The 25,449-nt window shown below is 37.6% G+C and overlaps 1 protein-coding gene across 1 annotated transcript in view; it reads left to right on the forward strand.

Annotated features, from left to right (window-relative positions):
* IMPG1 (interphotoreceptor matrix proteoglycan 1) overlaps positions 1-25,449 on the forward strand; it is a gene marked incomplete at both ends in the record, with an annotated part of 66,145 nt that overhangs the window by 27,095 nt on the left and 13,601 nt on the right. The window contains 6 exons of the mRNA XM_082306360.1: positions 75-221; positions 3,242-3,300; positions 5,092-5,112; positions 6,515-6,768; positions 8,261-8,337; positions 8,838-9,375. Coding sequence (XP_082162486.1) covers positions 75-221; positions 3,242-3,300; positions 5,092-5,112; positions 6,515-6,768; positions 8,261-8,337; positions 8,838-9,375 — 1,096 coding nt within the window. The remainder of the gene's footprint in view (positions 1-74; positions 222-3,241; positions 3,301-5,091; positions 5,113-6,514; positions 6,769-8,260; positions 8,338-8,837; positions 9,376-25,449) is intronic.

Genomic DNA, 25,449 nt, shown 5'->3' on the forward strand with positions numbered 1-25,449 from the left:
ACGTACTAAATACTGAAATGTGGGAAAAAATCACTTAGTTTTACTTTTCCCCTTTTTTTCCTCTCCTTTTCCAGGAGCTGGGAACAAATACAGTCCCAGAACTGCCTGTGGAGCAAATGGTAGAATTCAGTGTCACTCTCACTGATCAGGAGTACACAGCTGAACTTAATGATCCCAACTCCCCACAGTACCGACAACTCGCTGCCAAATTTCAGCTACAGGTAAGGAGGCTGCATGAATGCCAAAATTTTGGCTTTGTACCTTGGCTGAGATTCATAATATGAAACTACCTTCACCATGAAACAGAACTAGAATCTACTGCCCTCATTTGAAAGAGGCAATTCCTGTTGTCTGACCTTCCATTTTCCTTCATGTATAGCCAGCTTTTCCCCTTGTTTAGCCATCTGTTCAGCCACCAAGCTAACAAGCCAACATCTTTGTCAGCAGTAGAGCCTCAGATAACTGATGAACAGAGTAACTTTAGGAATATCATTTGGGCTTAATCAGCAATTCATGGACAGTACTTTGTCATAATTTAATTTCTACGATAAACCTAATGAGAAATATAATATAAATGTTAAAAGTAATTAGCTACTGTTGTCTGAACTATTCTTCAAAGGACTTTCAGTCATTTTGTTGTGCATTGCCACGGATTCTATAAGAACTGCAACATCTGTGGTGTTTTCATATAATTAATAATATTAACTGAATGTTCAGCTATAAATTTAATAGATAGCAGTTAATGACCTGAGGTTCCCAAAAGGTTTTCTTAGTAAAATTAACTAAAGCTTCTCATCAGTTTTACGAGGATTCCTTAGTGTAAGCTATTTCAATATCCTGAAAAACGGTGAAGGATGTGCTGGCAGAGCTGATAAAAAATGGCTTCTCTGGAGATTTCCAGTATTCTCCTCAAACAGAAGTGCCTGCAGACATTGTTTACTACACATATAATGACGTAATTCAGCAATCTGACTTTTAAGTTACTTCATTAATAGGAGGGGGTGAAATGCAAAGTTTCTTGACTGTTGAATTATTTTCCATTGTAATGAAATTTCATCTTTAAAGAGTCCAAAGCTGTTCTTGACATGCAATGTTGAAAAGAAAGTTATTTGTAGTCTGGTACCATGAAATACACCTGACATGCTTTCCTCCAAAGACAGGTCGTGGAGGAGGCAGAGGGCAATCTTGATACAAGACAGTCTTAAAAGTGCACTCAAAGTGAGGAGATTGGGTTCAGAATTAAAACCGCATCCAGCTACATGAGCTCCTGTACAAATTCCAGAGAAACCCTTGCAAAGGATGGGGCTATGCATTTCTGAGCTCGTTTCTAATTCATTCCAGGACATGGCAAGAGGGAAGAGTTATGGCAGACATTACAGTGCAAATGTTCAGAAGTACATCTGTATACCACAAACAGACATTTAAAATCACATGAAAAACGGAATGCAGATTCAGATGCTTACGCTACTCAGTGAATCGAGATTCGTCTGGCAAAAGTAGGAAATAGGAAGCTACATATGTGCATACAGTTAAAAGAAAGCTTCAACTTCTTTATGACACAAAGAGAACCAAGAAAAGACCAAACAGAACCCACGCAAAAAGTCAGCTGGCAGAACACGGCTAAAATGGAATTCAGTTGCCCAAACATGGACATCTGGTGCCATTTTAGGTGCCCCAGGTTACCCAACACATCTGCAAGGGCCTCTCAAAAATGAGAGAGCTGCACTCTTTTGAACCATCAACTGAGCAGAAGACAACCGTAAGGCATCTAAAATGATAGTGCTTGCCTAAGTTTAGGAAAATTAATTGCATGCTAGTGATTTAGGCCCTTAATCTCCATTACTTTCAGTGAGCATTAATCACATGAATAACATTTAAAATCTTCCCACAGTCTAATTGCTACTTCTGTGCCACTTTTACTAAGTCAGACCAAGCTCAAAATGAAGTATTTACCTCAGGTCCTTTCCTACTGTCCTCTTGTGTGAGATGGGCAAGGAGAGTGTAGATGGTGGGCCATTTTCTGCACTAGACTTCACCTTCTCTTCTGCTTGCTGTGATGAAAAAGGCATCTAGGCTTATACAGTGTGGCTGATACCTGGTATTGTGATAATATACTGATCTGCTACTTCTTCACTTAACCTACACGAGAGATGCAGAGAAAGCTGTGGGTCTGACTGCCCATTCCCTACCAATTCTGACAAACTCTCATGCATGAATGAATGAGTTTTAAATATATGCTGGGTTTGTACAGAATCATATAGCTAAGGAAGAGGAAAGATCTCCACATTAGTTCATACAATTTTTAAGTGATATGATGAATGAAAAGGACTTGATTCCTCAGAAGAATTTTTCACTTCTTTTCAAGTGCTGAATTCCCTCAACTCCACAGACTTTGCTCACAGTTGAAAGGCTTAGACGATGTGTTGCCTGGTACTTAACATGACCAGGAAGTGAACCAGAAAGGAACTGTGGAACTGTGTGTTTAAAAAAATCCCTTTCCTCTGACACAGTAGTTGTATGTAAAATAGTGTATTTGACTTAGCTGTATAAATGTTGCTACAATTGGAAAGGACCAAAAGATCAATCAGCTGGATCTCAAAACATTGGTAATTCTTGAGGTGCTGATAAAAACACTTAATATCCTAAAGTCTGAAAAATGCATACAGAATTCACCTTTTCTGCTCATTGTTTATTCTTTATATTGCCTCTTCTATTCAAAACCATGTAATTGTACAATTGTTTACATTAGAATTAAAAATATATGAAGTTATTCTATTTGTACAAGACAGGTAAAACTGTTTAATTTATAAATGATTTGTCAAATAATCTAAACCCATCTGCATTTGGTTAATATTTCTAAATAATTAACAATTTACAGTTAAGGTGACTTGAATCACAAAATTATTCATGAACCAAAATTGCTGAAAATGAGAAAAGCATTTGATTCATGTTGTTTGACTTGCTCTGTTATGAACTAGATTATCACTGATTTACATAATTATATTAATAAAAAAATCTGTATTTTGTACTTCATTTTGCCTATTAACAGGTAATAGAGGCAGCATATACAAACCAAATATCGTGTTTAAGTTGAGTAATGATGACACCACAAATAGGGCAGTTGAGACTGTTTCCTAAAGCTTTTTCTGAAATATGAAAAATATTGTCTAGGTAGTCAACCTGTGCTTGCTTTTTAGTGGTAGAACTTACACTGAATTAATTATTTTATGTTTTTCTATAGATGCAAAAAATATTTGAGAAACTTCCAGGATTCAAAGAAATCCACGTATTAGGATTTAAGTAAGTAAGAAAATAGGACTCATTTTTCTATTGGCTACTAGGATTCTCCTCTTCCTTCTTTCCCTCCAACATGAAGAGACCTATATAACAGTGGGGTGTATATTGCTATAAACAGATAATAGATTTCTGGGAACAATACAGAGACAATATGGAGAGAAGTGCAAACACATCCCAGGTGAGACTATGAAGTTTTGAATTACTAAGAAGTAGCTTTGCTTCCCTGAGGGGTGGAGTAATCAATAAATCCTTTGAAATTGTTCGCTAGCAACATTGTATTAAAGACTTTCTTAAATGACAAGGTAAAGAGAGTTAGAAGCATGATTAATTAGGTGGCTACTTTTTTGTGTGTGCATCCTGTGCCCTTCATAGAACACAGGGAAGCTGCCTTGGCAAGAGAAGGTTGCAGGAGGATACATGTTCACACATATAAAACTTTTCCAGTAGGTGTTTCCCAGGTGTTTTAAACAATTTAAAATGTTCCATTTTTTTAATAAATTTGTGTTCTGTCTTGCCATTTCTTTTAGTTTTAGCTTCCTTGTATGTTTACTGCTAATACAAGCTACTGTGTATTTTTTCAACAGAGAATCTACAGGGGAGGGAGGAGGTCAAAAACTGAGTATTTGATATGGTTATGCTTCTATAGATAAGAGCATGTTGTGTAAAGAATCAAGGGAAAAACAAATTACTAATAGTAAAAAATAACAAAGAATTTAAAGGGAATAAAGAGCAGGAAAAAAGACATAAATTCATGTGGGCTTATGGCACAGCGTCAGGAACATTCAGTCCATTTAATACATGTTGAAGAACGTTCATATCGCAATGCAATTTTAGGCAAGAGTATGCTTCTTTCTAGCTTTTCTCTCTGCAAAATTGCTGGAGAAAAGGAGAAAGAAGAGCAAAATAGAGTGAAAATTAGTTGCTTACATTTTGATAATGAAAGTAAGAAAACAAAAAGCTGGCTACTGCAGAACAAGCAGAGAAAAATCTGTAGTAGCATCTCATAGTTACAACTTGCAGTAACTAACCTCTTTCAGCTGTGGCTTCAGGAGATCTGGGATTCATTTCTGTTTAGTACCTTGGTCTTAGGAGCTGATATGAAAGTACATTCAGCAATGTTGAAGACCAGGATTGCTTCCCATCATCTAGTAATTTAGTTAACTCCTGAGAGTTAGAGATCAGCAAAAACAGGTGTTGCTGTCCATTCTCCCTTAGCCATATTGCTACATCTATTAGCAGTATTTCCCACAAGGCAGTATGGAAGGACAACATTAGAGATAGGCTAGAGAATTCATCAGGGAAAATAACAGGGCATTATACTACAGAAGGTCAACATAGGCATGTCTTCCAGAGGTAATTAATAGCTCAAGTTACCCCTGTGACTAGGATCTGAGTAGGCACCATGTTTGGTACCAGTAATAGTTGCTACTACTATCACAGGTGTTCACTGCCACCATAAAGACATAGATTAACAATGACAGTGGTCAAATTGCACCATTTGTAGTGGGAAATAGGAAAGCAGATATTTCAAACTATCAAGGTAAAGTAAAATGTCTGTTTCCCCACTCAAAACATGGAAATTCCCATTGTTTGGAAGGGAAAAAGTGAAATGATGGACAGCAGGCTGTCATTTTCACACAGAGATAAAAATTATAGGCAACACATAGAAGATAAGATAAATTGTCAAAAGATGTTTTTGATGTACAACTGATTGATTTATCGATATACATCAATCTTTGTTTTTCTTTCTTTTGCAATCCTTTATCACACCCTTTCTTCTGTGATGAAATGAAGACAGAAGAAGGAGAAAGATGGGTAATTTGTCTGTAATCCATAATTAAGATTAATCATTTTATAGACTATTAGATGTAGATAGATACATCACTAAATGTTCTTTATCTTGATGTGACAAAGTGAATTGATTTCTGTTCTGCCTAAGTACAAATTCTGTGATATAAAGCAGCAGGGACAGCTTTTACCTTAATCTGAAAGGTTCATGTAATCAAATTTTGTCAGGATCTTTCTGAAGGAAAGAAAATTGTTTGACCTGAGAAAATTCAGGTTCACATGACTAAAGATCTCTGTCTGTCATAAACTGAAAGTGAAAAAAAATAGGGAAACTTGATATTTAAATTTTAATTTTTGATCTGCTGTTTCCTAGCTGTATTCCCACATACACACTATCTTCAATAAGCATGTAGAATTTGATTTGTTATCTATCTCCATTATCAGGCCAGATAGAATGGCAAAGAGACCAGTTACTAGCTTGATAAAATGCAGGGAGCTTTTGACTGGTAATACAAACAGCTACAGAGTCTGTTGTTGTTGCTTAAAAGTGCTGCTGGTGAATAATTCGTCTAGCAGTTCCCAGAATTTCTCTTTTACTCATAGTTTAAAAGGAAGACTTGTCTAATGCTTTTCCTGAATTCTTGCGATGTCACATAAATGTAAATACATAGCACATGCTAGATAAAGTGAAATTTCTCTCTCTCCAGTTATTTGATATTATAAAAAGCAACATAGTGGAGTACAAATGTTTTACAATGTACTCATTATTTTTCATTTTAGGTGAATTTAGCATTTATAAAAAGTGATGTATAAATAATTGTGAAAATTTGAGACTTCTGTTTAATGAGTACATCTAGGGAGAAGTTATACACATTCATTTGGACTTGAAAAAGCTATCTGCCATTGTGAAAAGTGGTTTGCTTGCCACATTAGCTAGCTTTCTTGCTGTTCTTCAAAAAAGAGTAAAAAATTGCCCCAGATGTGATAGGATTTTTGCTTATCTGTAGTTTTATGAACTGTCTAATCCCTTTTCATAGGTTCCTGTATAATTAATAGGTGATTATGGCTTCTAGTAACCCCAGCATGCATTTATGACTGTTTGAACCAATAATCGATGACTTCGGACTATATTACCAGTTCTACAGATCTCTGAGTAGTCAGATTAAACTGTATTATGTTAGAACATTTCTATAATTTTCTTCAATATTGGAATTTTTATTAAAAATTATGCATAGAAGAAAAACAGGTTTAGGTATAGCAAAAGTAATTTGCAGATGACGGTCTCATTAGAAAGAAGTATATCTGCATTATTTTTAGAGAAGATAATATGTTATGGTTGCATATATTTTTGTTTGTTTGTTTGTAAAATCAGTCCTCAGCCAGTAACTGATTTTGCTGCACTGAGCATATTTGCATCTTCCCCTTGCAGATCAAGCAGCACTATAGCACGATATGTGGTAAACTTTGAGAGAGATGGCTCAGAAATCAAAAGCACAGCAGATGACATCTCAACTATTGGGTCTAATAAGGTTGAAAATGAAAAAATTCCGCTTTCTCCAAAGGAAGAGAGGGAGATATCAGCAACTAAACTCACAGTAACAGACCTTCAGCAACTGGTTGCTATAGCACTCCACGAAGACCAGTCCCTGCCAATGGACCTTGGAACACTTCAGTTTACTGATGGTCAGTAGGCAGGCCAGTGCCAGGCACAAGTCTGAACCTTGCCTTTCCAAACTGATGCAATTTCAGTAATGTCTCCTTTGCTTCTTTAGAAGATTGTTTTCATTTGATGTATCCCATTCTCCTAAGTGTTGCATAGCACCCAAAGGATGCACAGATCTAAGTTAAATTCTATAGCAAAATGTACCTTTATAATTATGCAGCCTAACTTCCAATCATATTGGAGGATCTATTTTTCTTGACTGGTTGTTTAGAATATTTTGCACACTAAGACAAGTAAGGGGAGAAAAAAAAAAAAAGAAATATTATGAACATTCACTATATCATTTTAATTTCCCAGTATGCTCAGTCTCCTTTCTTTAACAAGACAAAATGTGAGGGCTTCCTTTAACATAAATGTAGCTTTCTGAAAGCTAAGTCTTGATTGATTGTAAACAAGCCATCTAACCTCCCAGTGAAGTCAGAGAGACAGACACCTTAAAGAGCATGTGATCCCAAGCTAAAATCAGTGATGTGAATCGCACTGTAAAGGTGCGTTTTGCTCTCTGAAACACAAAGGGAGTGTAGATGACAAGCTGGGCATGAAAACCTCCAGCAGCAGGCTGAAGGGCTGCATCCTGTTCAGTAACCCAGATAATAAATATCCCCTTCTAGTCCATCAATGATTTTTTCAAAGTTAGCCTAGTCCTAATTTTGGGGAGGTGGGTTAAAAATGGGGAAAATAATTTAAAATATTTTTTCATATATATGTTTTCCAAAAGTCTTAAAACACACAAGAAATTTTAGCTGTAGTGTTTCGTTTACAAACAGCAGCATTTTCTTGCAAAAAAAATATTTAGACGAACTAATACTTTCCATAAGAATAAAATGTTATATTTTAATGTAGATTAAAAGTCCCAAGAAAAAATTTCATGCATATAGAACACTTTAATAATAATCATGCATATAGAACACTTTAATAATAACTATTTTAGTCCGCCTTTTCCCACTAGTTATTTTTAATAACCAGTTTTAGAAAAACAGCTTACATGCAAGTATATTTAAAGAGCTCCAAGGGGGTGAAGGGAGCAACTGGGCACTAAAGCCCAAACACTGAGATTAACAATGGTGTGGACTCTGGGTAAAACTGAAAAGAATTTAGGCTTAATGAACAATACAATATAATGAGTCATCATAGGCCAGGCAGATTTAACTGAGTGGTTCCTACTTCAGCTGATTTTAAGCATTCATCCATGGTTCAGCTCTCTGCAGATCCCATTTATACTAAATAAAGAGTACAAAGAATACTGCATATAAAATTCCTGTTTTCCTCATAATTACCAGTTTAAATGGAAATTTATTCCTGTTTCTTCTTAACACGGATTTTTAAAAGTAATTTTTAAATGGAGAATAGTTTTAATACTGTTTTTTACTAAGTTTATGTGTTTTGATTAGTTTTCAGTGTACCACTGCTGAAATAGTGTGTGCTCTCTCTCTATTTTTTTTTTTTTCGCAGAATCTATTATACCACCTAGTGATTTTGATAATGATATCCAGGCCGTGGTCACTATTCCTCTGGCAGGCCCTGATTTGGTAAGTTAATACTGGTTGTTATATTTATTTATTTCTCCATGAGAAATGAAATTAGACAGTGTTAAGATGTACATAAATATAACGAAAAAAGGCTCTTATGCTAAAATACATATCTGCCTTTTATAAATGCTGTAAGGATGAATGTTCTGGTGTTATACTGCAACAGACATACTGTTTAGAGCATTTACAGGTGAATATTACTGCTTGATTACCTTTTCCAGTTTTAATTACAAAGTAAACAATATCTCACCAGTTCAGTAGTACATCTCAATGACAGAAGGAGAGAAATTGACAGGCATAGTGAAAGCCATCTTTGACCGTTTTTAAAATTACAGGCAATGTGATTAGGATCATATGCACATGCCAAACATTTTATACATCCCATGACTTCATGATGCGTTAGCTGTTTGCAAGCTCTTGTGGCTAAAGATTATTGGCCTTTTTAGCAATGAAAGTTAAACATAATAATGATGAAAGCTGTTTTTAAAAAACTTTTTCAGGAGGACTCCATGAGTGTGGAACTCCCACTCGGTTACCCCAGCCCAGCAACAGTGGACCAAACAGGAGACATCTTTGTCAATGAATTTACAACTGGAATCCCTGTGCTAAGTGGAGAGATCAGTGCCCCTGAAGACTTTAATAATTTTGTTTCATCTGAACCTGTGTTCCCAACCAAACCCTCCAGAGAACCATTTCAGGACAAATCTCCTCCATACACAGAAGATATTGCTATGGACCACCAAAGTTTCACAGTGCCTTTCAATGCTCTGGGTAGCACTAGCAGTCCTCCAAAACCAGAGGATTCCTATTTGCCTCCTCCAGCAGATGATTCTGCTAGCAATGACTTAATCACCGATGGCTATCAGTCTCCAACGGAGCAGGCTACCACGCTGGCAGTTTATACCACAGGTAGCTTTACCCTACCTAATCTCCTGCAAGCCGGAGATGAGAATAATGAAGCTGAGGAGAAAAAAGAACCGACTGATATAACGGAACCACCTTTCAAGGAAGCTGACCAAGACAGTCTGTCTGGACAAGGTAAGACACAAAAGATTTTTCCACGAGAGAGAGTAGGAGAGATCCAGTTGTTATTACACATAAAGTCATTTATAAGAAGTACAGTAAGCATTCCTTTCAGTTGTGACAGAAATTTTTCTGGACTATCAATCAAAGGTGAAACATTTACATTTCTGATTCACACTTCAGGAAAATCCTAATGTACCTGACTTCAAGACAACGAACAACAAATGCCTAAGTATAAGGCACACTTTCTACAGGGTATTATGGTAAAAATTCAAAAAGGCAGAGCAAACAGACATGTCAGAAAAAAATCTATTATTTAATACATGGAAGGTAAATTACTTTGGGTTCTACAGACAGATCTGGATGACAGCAGGAAGAGCATAATGAAATAAGTTATTCCAAGCAAAGAGTACCATGGGTCAGAAAAGTTTACGTATCTGCAGGTCTGATGAATGTGAAAAACTTTAAAATTTCTGTTTTCAATGTTTGTGTATTCAGTTTTACACATACAGTAGGGATTTTTAGAGGCACCTGATATATGAGAAAAAACAAATAACAAATAATAAATCAAAAAAGTATACACAGAGAAAAGTCTGTATAATTTAGCCTTTAAAATGAAAAATACGATAGACATGTTTCCCACAGTTATCAGAAAAGTGTTGACCCTGCAGATGGAAAAAGTTTAGACAAAGATAGTATAAGGCAAACAGGCAATGTTTGCATAGCTGATCAGAAATACCCCACTGCGTGGTGGTAACATCCTTCACGATGGGCCCACATAGCAAAGTGTGAGAGAGGGGAATGCCCATGTAGTGTACTGTCTATAGTATTGTTATTTCTGGATCCGGTAAATAACAAGATCAGCGTTTTAAAGAATAAAGAATGTACAAGCTGCCACTTGGGATCATACACTAATCAACTCCGCACAGGGAATAGCATAGCATTATTCCATGGTCATGCTGTTGCACCTGGTAGTTTATGTACTGAAGAAGAACTTCCTGTTCCATAGTCTTGCCTTTATACACAGAGTTCTAAGCAGGAGAAAGGCAAATACTTTATGATTAGAGAGTGACTTAAAGATTAGAAAATCACATCTTATAAGAATCAATTTGTGAAATGTTCCTGAAAATAAAGCTTATGATGACAAGTGTTAAACGCAACTATTCTCAAATGCACGCTGAGAAGTCTTGTAGTGCTACTGATAAAAGCACAGCATACCTTCAAGTAACAGTACAGCATACCTTTAAATAACATTCATTATAGCTGTGGAGAACTGTTACATTTGCAGGGGAAAAAAAAGTCATATGCAGTTTTCATTCTATTCACTCATTGGATTAGGGATTTGATGTCATAAAAGCCACATAAAACCACATATCTATTTCACAATTTGCTAAATAGCTGAAAAACCTTGTAGCCTAACAGCTCCAAATGACTGAGAAGAAGCAGAGGGTATTTGACTCACTAAAAATGCAGAGCAACTTATGCTGAAGGTACTAGTTCCATTCTTTTTCTTCAGATCAAAAATTGTAAAGAATTTCTTTATTGCAGTTTATTATAGTTACTGCCTGACTGTTTTTCACTGGAGAGAGGAGGGACCTCTTTCTGGCCCCAAGGTTCAAGCCTGCTTGATTGTTTTCCAGTGACAGTGTGGGACCACAGTTCATTTGACTCTCATACAGGCTCTGATAGATGAAAAATGGGGATTAGATTATGTGTTTCTAAATGATCCTTAGAGACAATAAATTGCATAGTTTAATGAGTTTCAATGTCATCAGACAAATATCAGGACCAAGGGAAATTTTAGAAAGGATAATACAAATGGAAAGTTCACTGCTTACTAACCCAGATTTCTTCAACAATTTTTTCTCATATAATTTGAAATTCAGTTAAAAAAGTAAATAGAGGTTTTTCTTCTTCCTAAAGCCATTATTGCCAGTGCCCAAAGAACATGGAATTGTTCACTTAAAGAGGTATGGATCTTGTATAAGTGCAAGTTTGATCCTGTAAGCACCTGGTACTGACCCTTTAAACACTGTTGCACCTTTGGGTTGGAACCTGTCGATCTGCAAAAGAGAATGACCTGTCTAGAGCTGTAAAAAAAAAAAAAACTTCCCCAGAATAAGTCCCACTACCTTGTTCCTCTTTGTTGAACACAAGTTATGTACAAAACAAGCACTAGAATATAAGTATTGTGTCATCAGCTCTGCAACTGCGTAGAAGGAGAAAAATGATTGTTCCCTGCCTAAAAAGAAGAGGTGCTGTGTTAGCGATGACACTAAGCTGTAGTTATTGTATTTGCTTAAAATCTTATAGTATACAAAACATACTGCATGCTTTACAGATGTTGAAAATCTATTTACTGAGTTCTTGAAAGAGTAAATAGTGTATACTCTTTAAAACTTTTTCTCTTTGTATAGCTTTTTCAATTCTGGAAGTCCTGTGTACAGCATTCCCTGTATTCTTTTATTTTCCTAGATGTTGTGTATTTCATAGGAACTGATAGAATTCGATCTGAAAATTTAGGTCTTAACAACATTTATGACAGAGGTTTTATTAAAGTCAACAGTGTTGATGATATTAATTTTAATATGGCGAGCAGAATTCCTCTCTAGCAGGTACAAAATTTTTCATGCTTTGTGCCTGGTTTCATTTCATAGCCACGTAATATTAAAAAACAATAAACAACGTAATATTAAAAAATGATAAACAACGTAATATTAAAAATAACAACAAATAAAATAAATAAAAACAAACAAACAAAAACCCCAAACTTTTAACTGTTGCTGGTGTGAAATGGCAGAAACTACTTAGACAGTGCTGTATAAGGTTGGACAGAGAATTTTCTTCATCACATGTTTAGAACTTTAAATTCAATCTTCTTTACGATGAAAGGAAGAGATGGCTAGCAGATATGACATAATTAGAGATTCTTTTACATATCCTCATCAGCTGTATGTTTCACAGATGGACTTGATTGCATTGATTATCACATGTGTGTTACTACAGGCTGAACATTACTACATATTCCTGAACACTGAATGTCTACAACCTACACCAACTACTTTAATTGTGCCTGTCTGAGGTCACTGAGCAAAGCAATAAAAAAAATTCATTCACAGCTCCCAAAAAGATGATCAGACTCAGCCTCACCCACACAAATACACAGAAAGTTCTGCATGCAACATCTAGGGAAAGGAGAGTAAAAAACTGGTGAGGAATCAAACTAATGAGAGGTGTCCTTTTAGACCATGCAGGATGGATTTATCGGGCTTGGGCAGACAGTGGGAGGAATGAGCCAGGAGCAGGTGTGAAGCTGCTTTCAGATAGTACTGTGCTCATTATGAACAGTGATGCTGCCCATGGGCAGTAAAGAGCAGGCCAGTGAGGATTAGACAAGCATGCTGGCCAAATGGTGATGGCAGTTACTCTTGAAGTAGCTCAAAACTACTAGGAACTAGTAGGAAGATGCTAAGCTGTCTTTAAAGTAAGCCTAACCTAACCTTCGAATTTCAAATTCTGTTCTGAGATTTCTCAATAGAATTAAGAGAAAAACCCTGGTACAAATTTCCAGACCTCTTACTGAAAAGTTCTGAAATGCCTGGATCAGATGTCGTGGTTTAAACATTTCACTACTCAAAAAGGTTTTTCTTTGCTGTAGCACCTTCAAAATCTAGGCTATTTCCATTTTCCATTTACAACCAGTGTAAAAAAAATGTTTTTTTCTACTGTTTGAGATGATGCCTGTTCAGTGTTCTCTAGCATTCCTCTTTCTTCTTCATATTTTTTTCCCCTCTGGAGTTAACTAATCAATATCTCTTCTTTATGGTTAAATTTCTTCTCCCTCTCTTGGCAGTATTCCTGTGACTCTATCTAAAACAGTATGACCATTCAGAAAAGAAGCCATTTGTGTAATGTATTAGACAGACTGTTATTTCAAAAACCAAGAAAATTTCAGCAGTAAAACAAATGCAAACAAATGTATAAACAGATAAAAGAGTTCATGAAGTCTATAACAACAATAATGATATACTTTTACTTCCTAAACAGTAAGAAGAATTTTAATTTGTATTTGTTTTAATTGTAGCTACTAACAAATTACACAATCCAGGTAAAAGGTTATGCCAAAATCCTGACCATCATGGAGGAAGCAATGTTTCTGGAGAAGTTATTCCAGAAGCATAGGACAAAATAAAGCTAGCAGTAAAATACTTCAGCTATTCTGTTGTACTACATCTCAGTCTCACCAGCCTGGATCATCCTCGAGCTCTCAAGAAAGACTCTGAGAGAAGACAACTCTGCAGGGTGTATCACAGAGTTTTTTCTGTGAGAAAAAAACACTGATGAGAAGTAGATGGTGGTCACACCTCTGTATGTGTAACTGATAAGGACCTCGTCAACTCCCATAATTTCTCTCATGTTCACACAGCCTTGTTGTGAGTGGTCCCCTTTGGTATGTTCCTCCTGCCCAACAGTTAGTTAGGTTGTGCACCCCTCACTCATTGCTCTTGCTAAGCAATCTCTAGAAAAACTCGGTTTTCTGGATGTTTGGGGATTCTTTCTGCTTCTGCTTCATCCCCAGCTGCCTAAGCACCATCTGTGCTTAGCTTAGCTTTCTATTTGGCGTAACCAGCATTGTCATGGAAAAGAAAACCCCATTACTTCTTGCAAGAACCGTTCTGGATGTTCCCAGGATTGGAATTCACCCATTCTTTGTGCCAGGAATGCTCACCAGTATTTTCACATCAATGGTTATACAGGGTAAGAACTCCTCTGTTTCCTTGCATGTCTTTGTTTTATGTTTTCTTTGACCATAAACTGACAGGCTTTTCTCAACATTCTCTCCCATCAGCTCCTCTCTGCACCCTTTCACTTGTTGCTTGCTGCTTCAGATTTGCAAAGAATGCTTTTCATGGAGGTGCTGCTTCAGTCTGATGCTTGGAGAAGTGAAGAGGTAGGTCTAGCTACATCATTATCTCAAGCATTATATATGATATTGATTAGCCTAAAAGTTATCTGTGAACTGAAGATGAAGCTGAATGCAAAAGTTTCAGCAGGCCCATATTAGGATACGTCAGATTTAAGAAAGAGTTCATAGTATGTTCAGTGTTGTGATAAAATTAGAATTGCATACTCAGAGTACTACAATACCCTGAAGAGTCCTAAAGATATTAGAGTATGTGATTAGCATATGGCCAAAATTTAACGACAGCCTGCTGCTCAGCTATCTCTGTGCTGGGAACAGCAGAAACAACCTGAATAGAACAAAATCTGCACGTCTTCAGAACTTACTTAAAAATGCTAAAATGAAATTACTAATCCAAGCAAAAACGTATGAGAGAAACAGAGCACTATTTTCCCAATTTAACACATCACTTGTTTAAATTATTAAGCCATCCAATCACTTCAGTTCAGCTTTACTTTAAGGTTAAGCTTTGCTTCCTTCAAATATGATTTCTTATTCATGCCACCCCAAATATGCAATATAAATGCACATTAACCAAAACAAGTGAAACTGTACTTTACATGCAATTGGTAATTCCAATGACTCATTGAAATTGCTGTGTGAAGTACAGAAAACAATTTGTATTTCTTTAAGAAAATTTCCTTATCCAGAGGCAAATCTTCTGAACTATGTGTATAATGAAAAAATGTAACACCTCATTCTCCACCTATATAGATAACAGGAAGATATACCTCAATGCTCTGCCATTTGTTCACTCATACTTTTTACTCTTAACTCTCTTCCCCAGACACAGGCACACACTGCTATCTCATTGTTTCCACAGGTGCACATCTGCACCAGGTGATCATATTCTGCACACACGCTCGGCATTTCTCTCTCATGCAGTCATCACTGTTGCTAATAAACTCCATTGCTCCTGCACCTAATTCTCATGTACCTCACATGCTCCCTTTTAAGCTCTCAAAGCTAACCATACTTCAGTACCTCTGTTTTCCAAATACTATCACTTCTATACTTAGCATTCCCCTGATGATTGTCCCTTTCCATGTTCAATGCTATTTCACTCCAAACTAATAATCTCCCTACCTCCAACTTCACCATAATACTGCTGACTTAAAATCATCCCACTAGTCAAAACTTAAGCTTTTCATTGGTTGCAGGTAACCCTCCACTGCAAGTGAGACGTGACATATGTAATACAGACTTCTGCACATTCCATTCTCAGATCCCATCTTGTGTTAAAACCCATCCATGATCAACTTTCTGCTTGTGTGCAGAGACAAGATTTAAAGCTGAAAAATAACATATTAATGTTCTGAATAAAATTATTTAAAAAACTGTGACCAATCCAGTAGTAAAATAAGAAAAATATTTTAAAACAAATAATACAGATTTTTAGGCTGAGGGTGTAAGTTTACCCTTTGCCAGGTTACAAATGAATGAAGCTAATGAAGTTTACATGTCACATAGTCTAGCTGGAACAAATATCAGGTAAAGAGGCACTGCTGAGACTAACATGCCCTAAATAATGCATTTCCTTCACTCATTAAAAATCCTTGGTCTTGCGAGAAATGCTGGCTTTGAGAAATAACCTGTTATGATCAAATGGAACTAAAATTTTGATTTTCTAAGAGTATTACAGTCCTCCCTTCAGAGGATTCAGTATCCCTTCAGCATATGAAGGTCCATTTGAGCGCAGCCTGGCATTTTTCATAGAATCGTAGAATTGTTTAGGTTAGAAAAGACCTTTAAGATCATAAAGTCCAAACGTTAACCTAGCACTGCCAAGTCCACCACTAAACCATATCCTCAAGCACCACGTCTACCCGTCTTTTAAATACCTCCAGGGATGGGGACTCAACCACTTCCCTTGGCAGCCTCTCACAATGCTTGACTACCCTTTCGGTGAAGAAGTTTTTCCTAATATCCAATCTAAACTTCCCCTGGTGCAGCTTGAGGCCATTTCCTCTCGTCCTATCACTTGTTACTAGGGAGAAGAGACCGACCCCCACCTCACTACAACCTCCTTTCAGGTAGTTGTAGAGAGTGATAAGGTCTCTCCTCAGCCTCCTTTTCTCCAGGCTAAACACCCCCAGCTCCCTCAGCCGCTCCTCATAAGACTTGTGCTCTAGACCCTTCACCAGCTTCGTTGCCCTTCTTGGGACACGCTCCAGCACCTCCATGTCCTTCTTGTAGTGAGGGGCCCAAAACTGAACACAGGACTCAAGGTGCGGCCTCACCAGTGCCGAGTACGGGGGGACAATCACTTCCCTAGTCCTGCTGGCCACACAGTTTCTGATGCAAGCCAGGATGCCATTGGCCTTCTTGGCCACCTGGGCACAATGCTGGCTCATGTTCAGGCAGCTGTCAACCACCACCCCCAGGTCCTTTTCCGCCAGGCCGCTTTCCAACCACTCTTCCCCAAGCCTGTAGCATTGCCTGGGGTCAAAGGCTAAAGTCCAAGTAGGCAACATCCACAGCCTTTCCCTTATCCACTAAGTGGGTCACCTTGTCATACAAGGAGATCACGTTAGTGAAGCAGGACCTGCCTTTCATAAACCCATGCTGACTGGGCCTGATCCCCTGGTTGTCCTGTATGTGCCACGTGATGGCACTCAAGATGATCTGCTCCATAACCTTCCCTGGCACCGAGGTCAGGCTGACAGGCCTGTAGTTCCCCAGATCCTCCTTCCAGCCCTTCTTGTAGATGGGCGTCACGTTAGCTAACCTCCAGTCAACTGGGACCTCCCTGGTTAGGTAGGACTGCTGATAGAAGATGGGAAGTGGCTTGGTGAGCACTTCCACCAGCTCGCTCAGTACCCTTGGGTGAATTCCATCCGGCCCAATAGACTTGTGTCTATGTGGTGTAGCAGCTTGCTAACCATTTCGCCTTGAGTTATGGGGGCTTCATTCTGTTCCCCATCCCTGTCTTCCAGCTCAGGGGGCTGGGTACCCTGAGAACAACTGGTCTAAAGTCCTCTCATGCATCCTGTCTGCCCGTTGGACTTGTCTCAGAGAAGGTAGGGTGTGATTCCAATAGTCTATCTCTCTTTCTTACTCTCCCTGGTACTCCTCAACCTACTCACCTCCTCCTGGAGCTCTGTCACTAAGTGGAGGAGTTCTTTTACCTGGGCACACCTCCCACAGGTGTGCTTACAGCTGCCATTCAGTACTGGCATGAAAGTAGGGCACACCCTGCAGCCTGACACCTGGGGGGCAATGTGTTCCCACCAGAGCTCTGTCAGGGAAGCTGTGTCAGTTGTGCTGGGTGCAGAGCTTAGAGAGGCCATGGCTTTCTGCCAGATGGATACCATTGCCCCCTGGTCGAGCTGGTAGAACTTCAGTGCCCTTCCTGCACACCCTTCCACACAAACTGCCGCACAAACTGCTGGGCCAATAGTGAATTCCTTGTTAGGGCATAACTCATGCCACCTGCACTAGACAATTATAGGCAACTTGTAACTTGTGTGCTCTGAAACACATCTCTGGATGGAGTTTTATACCTCTGTTCTCTAGCTACAGAGAGGGCTTGCCCTTCCAACTGTGATTCTCTCAGCCATACCTGAGATGCCTCACATAGATAGCACTGATGTTAATATCAATTTAAGCTGCATGTTCTTCTGTTTGAAAGATGCCATAGTATTTAACAGACAAAAAGACATAAAAACCTTAAATGGAGGCAACTTTGCAATAATGTTTATGCTAAATTTAATGGGGTTAATTGTGAAAATCTAGAATGTGCAGAACTCCTGCCAGGATAGATCTCATATATTTGCACATTGCAGTTCAAAAAAAAAGAAAGGAAAAGAAAAAGATCTGACTTCTGGTTGAAGATAAGAGCATTTTTTCCAATATATTCTTAACATCATTGCTTTCTCAATGCAACTTTATAGAAAGGTATATAGAGGAAAGGACTAAATACAATTTCAAGTAACGCTAGCCAGGTGTAAGTTAGAAGGAGGCAGAAGTTTCACTTTCATTCTGTAGAGTGGTAAGATCATTATGTGCATCAGTAAGAACATGATTAAACTAAGCCTGGATGCAAATGAATCAGTTTCTTGTTCATTTTATTGCATTTACATGTTTAGGTTTCTTTTTCATTTTTCCCCAGTTGGAGGATTTTTTTTTTTTAATTAAAGTATTATCGAATACAATACTTGTAGAATAGTGGTGCCAATATGTCATGGTTTAACCCCAGCCACTAAACTAACTAAGCCCCACACAGCTGCTCGCTCAGTCCCCCCACAGTGGGATGGGGGAGAGAATTGGAAGGGTAAAATTGAGAAAACTCGTGGGTTGAGATAAAGACAGTTTAATAGGTAAAGCAAAAGCCACTCACACAAGCAAAGCAACACCAGGAATTCACTCACTACTTCCCATCGGCAGGCAGGTGTTCAGCCATCTCCAGGAAAGCAGGGCTCCACCACGCATAGTGGTTACTTGGGAAGACAAACGCCATCACTCAGAACATCCCCCCCTTCCTTCTTCTTCCCCCAGCTTTATAGGCTGAGCATGACGTCATATGGTATGGAATAGCCCTTTGGTCAGTGGGGGTCAGCTGTCCCAGCTGTGTCCCCTCACAGCTTCTTGTGCACCTCGCTGGTGGGGTGGGGTGAGAAGCAGAAAAGGCCTTGACTCTGTGTAAGCACTGCTCAGCAGTAATGAAAACATCCCTGTGTTATCAACACTGTTGCCAGCACAAGTCCAAAACATAGCCCCATACTAGCTACTATGAAGAAAATTAACTCTACCCCAGCCAAAACCAGCACTGAGTTTACAGTCAAAATTTTATATATGGCCAAATATTCCTTTAATCACCATCTTTATTGTCATGCAGTTGGAATGATGGGCTTTCAAACAGAGTGGGAGGAGGGTATTTTTGGCATAGCAGAACCTACCGGCGTTGACTGAGAATACAAGAAGTATTACTCTTGAATGACATCTTCATACCTGAGGATTTCAATTCCTAAGCAATACCTTTCAATAAAACTTGCCATTGTTTTGATTTATTTTTCTTGAGATCAGGAGGAATGAGGTTGGAAAAATACTGCAGCAGTAATACATTTCAGTCCTTTCACCTAAATGTATCCGTAGCTTAGAGCAGTGGCTGAAGATCTAGCTAAACTTGTTTTAGATTAAGATAAATTCCATTCTAATCCCTATTAAATATCTTATTCCTCATTTCAGAACTGGCATTAACTGCCACTCTAAAGTGAAAAAATATAAATCAAAATTATGCTGAACAATTCTTGAAGAAATTCAGAATATGCCTACATGATACTGCAAAGCTCCAATAAAGAAAAAAGTAGTGTGGCTTGAGGACAATGCATGCCTGAAAGCATCAGGACAGACAACTTTGCTGGCGATACATGGCAGGGCAAAAGAGAATGCACTCAGCATCAGGTGCAGTTACAAAAAAAAAAATTCTTCCTCCTCTGTTGGGAAGGGCTAATAATGAGAAAGTATCAGTTTCTCTTTTTCCAGGCACATCTATTACAATCCTGTTTTCTCCTCTTTTATTGACAATTTCTCTTTAAACTATTGTAAGGTTAGTACTAATTATACCTAGTATTTCTTTCATGTGGAGGGGGCAGGGTAGTTTACAGACAGCTGACCAGTTTTTTTCCCTTGTTTTAGATTCCCATTATATCTGTAAGTTCCACGATCAGTGACTCTTTTTGTTACAGTAACAAATAATGTTTCATCTTTGTATTATCATCACTACCCAACAACAGTTAAGAAAAGTTACATGCAATCCATGTACCTTAATCCAAACGTTTTACATTAGAACAATCCCAAATACTTATTTAAATGTCATTTTTTGAGATACTAACATATGTCTGTTGTAGCTTAACCCCAGCCAGCAACTAAGCCCCACACAGCCGCTTGCTCACTCCCCCCCTGGTGGGGTGAGGGAGACAATCCGAAGAGTAAAAGTGAGAAAACTCATGGGTTGAGATAAAGACAGTTTAATAACTGAAGCAAAATAAAATAGAATAGTAGTAATAGTAGTAGTAGTAGTAATAATAATATAATTATAATAATAATAATAATATAATAATATACGAAGCAAGTGATACGCTATACAATTGCTCACCACCTGCCAAATGATGCCCAGCTCGTCCCTAAGCAGTGATCTCTGCCCCCCAGCCAACTGCCCCAGTTTATATACTGAGCATGATGCCATATGGTATGGCATAGCCCTTTGGCCAGTCTGGGTCAGCTGTCCTGGCTGTGCCCCCTCCCAGCTTCTTGTGCACCTGGCAGAGCATGGGAAGCTGAAAAGTCCTTGACTTAGTATAAACACTACTTAGCAACAACTAAAACATCAGTGTGTTATCAACATTATTCTCATCCTAAATCCAAAACACAGCACTGTACCAGCTACTAGGAAAAAAATTAACTCTACCCCAGCCAAAACCAGCAGAGTCTTAAGATTTCTGCACCCCAGTGTTATATGAAGGTCTCTTAAGGAATTTCAGAGCAAACATACAGCTAAAGGCTGTATGGATCAATTTTACTGTACTGTGTAGTTATTGTTGGGTTTAACATTTAAACTGTCTGCTCCCTAACAACAATATTCTGGCTATTATGAATGAGCTGCTCAGATTCAGAATCCAACCTTGATGGATGGAGTTAGCAAGCCAAGTCAGCGCTAAGGCATCTGGTCCAAAGTCATTATCAATATCACTAAAGTTGAAATGTATTCTTACAATGCAACATAGCATAAAACCAGCAAGATCTTCCCAGTTAAATATCTCTTTCTATCTCTCTCTCAGAGTCACTTGTTCCATTTAAAAACTATGACAAAACTCAGATTACTTACATCCAAGGCACAACAGTTTAGAAGAATGAAACACTCCTCATTCTGTGACTTCCATTCCATTAATTCCATGGTTTTCACACACGTGACCATATAGTATGAAAAAAAATATGTATTCAGTGTTTTCATTATTCTTAGCAAGTTTTAAAGTGCTCATCTGATAAGATTTTAAGAGAGTCATGGGTTTTAACTTTCTAATTTCATGTTTATCTTTTCTGTTTTTAGGTCCTTGGGTCAACAGATTACTTGAGTTTATATCGTGTGACTTCTATTTTGTTTTTACCGTTTTGCAAACTAATAAACTTCAATACTACTAAACTGTCTGATGGTCCCATCACCTACAAAAATTTGCTCTTTTTTTTCTACCACACAGTTGAGAAAAATAGAGAAAGTGGGCAGGGATTTGGAGGATACTTTCAATCCTGAAGGATAAGTATTGTAACCTGTCAGAATTTATTTCTAATAATTCTAAAGTAAAATAAATCAAAAATAGTATTCCAGGTTCCAGGTTCTCCGTTTGGGGAGGTCCAAAATCATTATAGTGGCATTCAGGAGTATTTGCAACATTTAGATGGATGCTTCTTTATGTTTCCAGGTGTTTGTAAAGCTTTCAGTTATTTTCACACAGACTTTGTTATTTTAAACTCATGAAATAAATTTTTCAAATTTAATTGTAGACCAGTCAGCAACAGGCATAAGGGAATAAGAATCCTCCTGAAGCTACGGTTTTAAGCAAGATGTTTCTTATTCAGCTTTGATCCCATTCCTTTGTAGAAGTGTATTGATATTTGCAAATTCACTGCTTCTCAGTTTTGCTTCTCTATTGAATTCATTGATGTGAATACCACTCAAGTTCAGATTTCTCAGTTTAGCATGGTATCTTACTTCATTAAGATATATTTTAATATGATTTTACTATGGTAGCAAATAGTGCAGAACTTCAGTACAAAACGGCTTACAATAAATAATAGTCACAGCAACCTCTGGCATTTTTAACATGTTTTCATTGTAAATGTACTTACTAATTTCCCTACTTCACAAGAGTATTCTAATCTCAGTTGAATCATTTCTTTAGTGAGGACTTTAATCAGAAAACTGACTTTTAGAGCACTTGAGCACTAGAATGTCATTTTATCTGGCAATCTCAGTAGCAGATGAGGTAAAGGTTCTGTAAATGGTAAAAGTGACTTATCATGTTATAGAAATAACCTACCACTGACCTACTGTCCATACAAGGTATCTAATTATACACCTGTCTGCATGGTATTCTTATAAAACACAGGAATACTGCCTTAACATCCAACTTTATAAACCCTTAATTACAGGTGTGAATACTATTAACTGCCTAACGCAATTAATATGGAAATACTGACTTTTCTTCTGCTGTAGTCAGAAGACTGCTGAGGCAAAAGGATATTTCTGCATCTTTTCCGAGTCTTAATTTAGAAAGGCAGAACAGTCACCGTAACCAGGTGCAGCAGCTCTTGAAGTCAGTGGAGAGATTGTAGCGGGACGATGGTTCAGGCCCAGGTTTCACAGATTATCACTGACTGCTCTCCAGTCTCTTTTCTGCAGATACTTCCATCGCATAGTTTCAGTGCAGAATGAAGTCAAACATTGCTACTCAGAGCTTTGGGGATGCTTTAAACACCAGCTATTTCTGTACTGTTCAAAGTACTTACGTGTTTCTGAAATGCTTAATCCTTTAGAACTGCTGAAACATGAGAATGCCAAAGACAGTCATTAAAAGTTAACAGTCAAGTCTCTCAGTATATGAATTTGACATGGGTCTATAAAGTAAGCTTGCCCAATTAGTTGTATATCTATTGTATTTATTTCCACCTGTTGTACTTAAATAACTACTTTGAAGCTGCAAAAGTTAAAAAAATCATATATTGAATGTATTTATTGCATTATTTCAAAGCTTTAAACAAATAGGCTTATTCAAAAAACATGCAAAAAGCTTTAACGAGAAAACTATTAGCAGATAGCTAACTGAAGCAAAGAAAGTCCCTAATAAAACAGAAAGTGGCAAGCTGAATTACTATTTTTCAGGCATGCATTGGTGAATGCATGTGAAAATTATAATCAAAGAAAAAATGGATTTGTAATCACACAAGGAACTGGAATTTCAGAGGGCTCTTACAGGCACAGTGACCAAACATGAAATTGCTAGACAGATGTGACTCCCTTTTGCTACTGACTGACTTCCATGAAGGCTAAGGGAGCTTGCATTTCCCAAGGAGAGATGGATCAATGAAAAAGTCAAGAGATATACAAGAATTTTTAGGACTGAAGATGGAGAAGAGATGGGGTTCACTCCCAGTGAACTGAGGTTCATTGGAATCAGTGGAGAAGGAGTTCATATAGACAGACAGAATGACAGCCGTAGATCATTCTGGCTCTTCTGGCTTGGCTTCACAGTTAAAAAGACAAACTTAATCAGTAATTATGTGCTGCGAGACATTTGTTGTGACATGTTAGGTTAATGATCCTCTTCTCTTAATTCTCTTAATCCTCATCTTACTTGTGCCCTAGTTAAAAATGAAAGTCCTCAAACACAAATTCGGCACTTTATCTATTTGTTTTTTCACAACAGTCCTGCATCCAGGGATTTTGTGGCATTTCAGGCACTAACAAAATATGTAAATTTGAATCCAGCTATTTGCTGTACCAGTCCATCTGGTATTTATATCAACAGAGCTGCCCATAAGGAGATTCTTACCCTGCATTATGGACCAATCTCTTAATTGCACACTTTTTCCTTCGTTAGTTGTTTTCTTCAGCCAGCATGTTTACAAATATATACATATACATTGTAATATTGTAACTTTCATATACAGAACAATATCTGTCAGTGGACTTGGAAAATTTGTCTATTGCCAATAGAAAATGTCAGTGCTTATTAAGCTCATGAATGAAATGAAGTGCCAGGACCTCTTAATGTATAACCTTCTGAGCCTGCTTATTAATGCAAAACCACTAGAAAAACGTCTCATGACAATTTGACCTTTCCCAAACAATAATTCCTTATTCATAGTCAATTAGGATGGTTTTCCTCACTTAAAAAAATATAAGAGGACCAACTAATTAGATACCTAAAATAAAGTTGTTGAAATGGCAGTTGATTTTTTCTGATAAGTCAAACGTATGTATTTTACTCCCTCAGTTGGGAATAAATGCCCACATGCAGCACTCTTTTTACAAAGATTTAATATAGCAATGCACCCAGAAATTGCCTCTTAATTTAGTGTTTACACATTTTTGCCAACAGCAGTTTCATTTTAGATATAAAGCTCTCCTCAGTATAATATTGTCCTGCCTTGTCCATGTAATACAAAAAAACATCTGGAGAGTTCAGTGAACATCTTTGTGGGAGGGTAAGTGGTGGCTGAGAGTCAGAGTTGAGTTTTTTATTGCTGACAGCAGTTTTTAATTCCATGCCATTGTTTAACCTTCAATATCATTACTCTGGGCATATATTTGAGTTCGGCATCTTATTTCATGCTCTCTGTGGGTTCCCTACACCTGAATGACAGTGTTGTAGACCAAACTGTATGGTAAAATGAAATATGCTGAGATTAAGAATGTCTAAATCTTCAGTGTTTATACTTAGAGGTTTCATAAAATAATTGCCTTTGGTTTTTGTAGCCTTCTGCTGTAAAAATCTCATCTACAAGGCAAACTGGGTGAAGTTTTACAAATAATTGCTTTATGATGAACCAGTTTAATTGTATTTTGTGTTCCATTTCAAAAATTTTATATATATATATATATTTATATATATGCCTATAGAATCATAGAATAGTTTGGGTTGGAAGGGGCCTTTAAAGGTCATCTAGTCCATCCCCCCCTGCAATGGGCAGGGACATCTACAACTCGATCAGGTTGCTCAGAGCCCCATCCAGCCTGGCCTTGAATGTTTCCAGGGACAGGGCATCTACCACCTCTCTGGGCAACCTGGTCCAGTGTTTCACCACCCTCATCATAAAAAATTTCTTCCTTATATCTAGTCTGAAAACCAATATATATTTGTTTTATATACAAAACCAATATTTTAAATGCAAAGAGTTTTTTTTTTTTGTCTATCTTGGCTGGAGAGACAGTGACTGATAAGAATTGGCAGCTTATGAAAACAGGTGATACGTGCACAGAGATCGTCTTGGTATGCCCTCAAGGCCTTTTAAGTCACTTTGCTTGTAATAAGAGGATGCCAGGAGACCTTTATAGTCTATGTATAGACTATATATATATACACACACACACATATGTATCCACAGCTATATGCCAAATGTGTAATATA

The sequence above is a fragment of the Platalea leucorodia genome (genome assembly GCF_965183815.1).
Source record: "Platalea leucorodia genome assembly, chromosome: 3".
NCBI lineage: Eukaryota > Metazoa > Chordata > Aves > Pelecaniformes > Threskiornithidae > Platalea > Platalea leucorodia.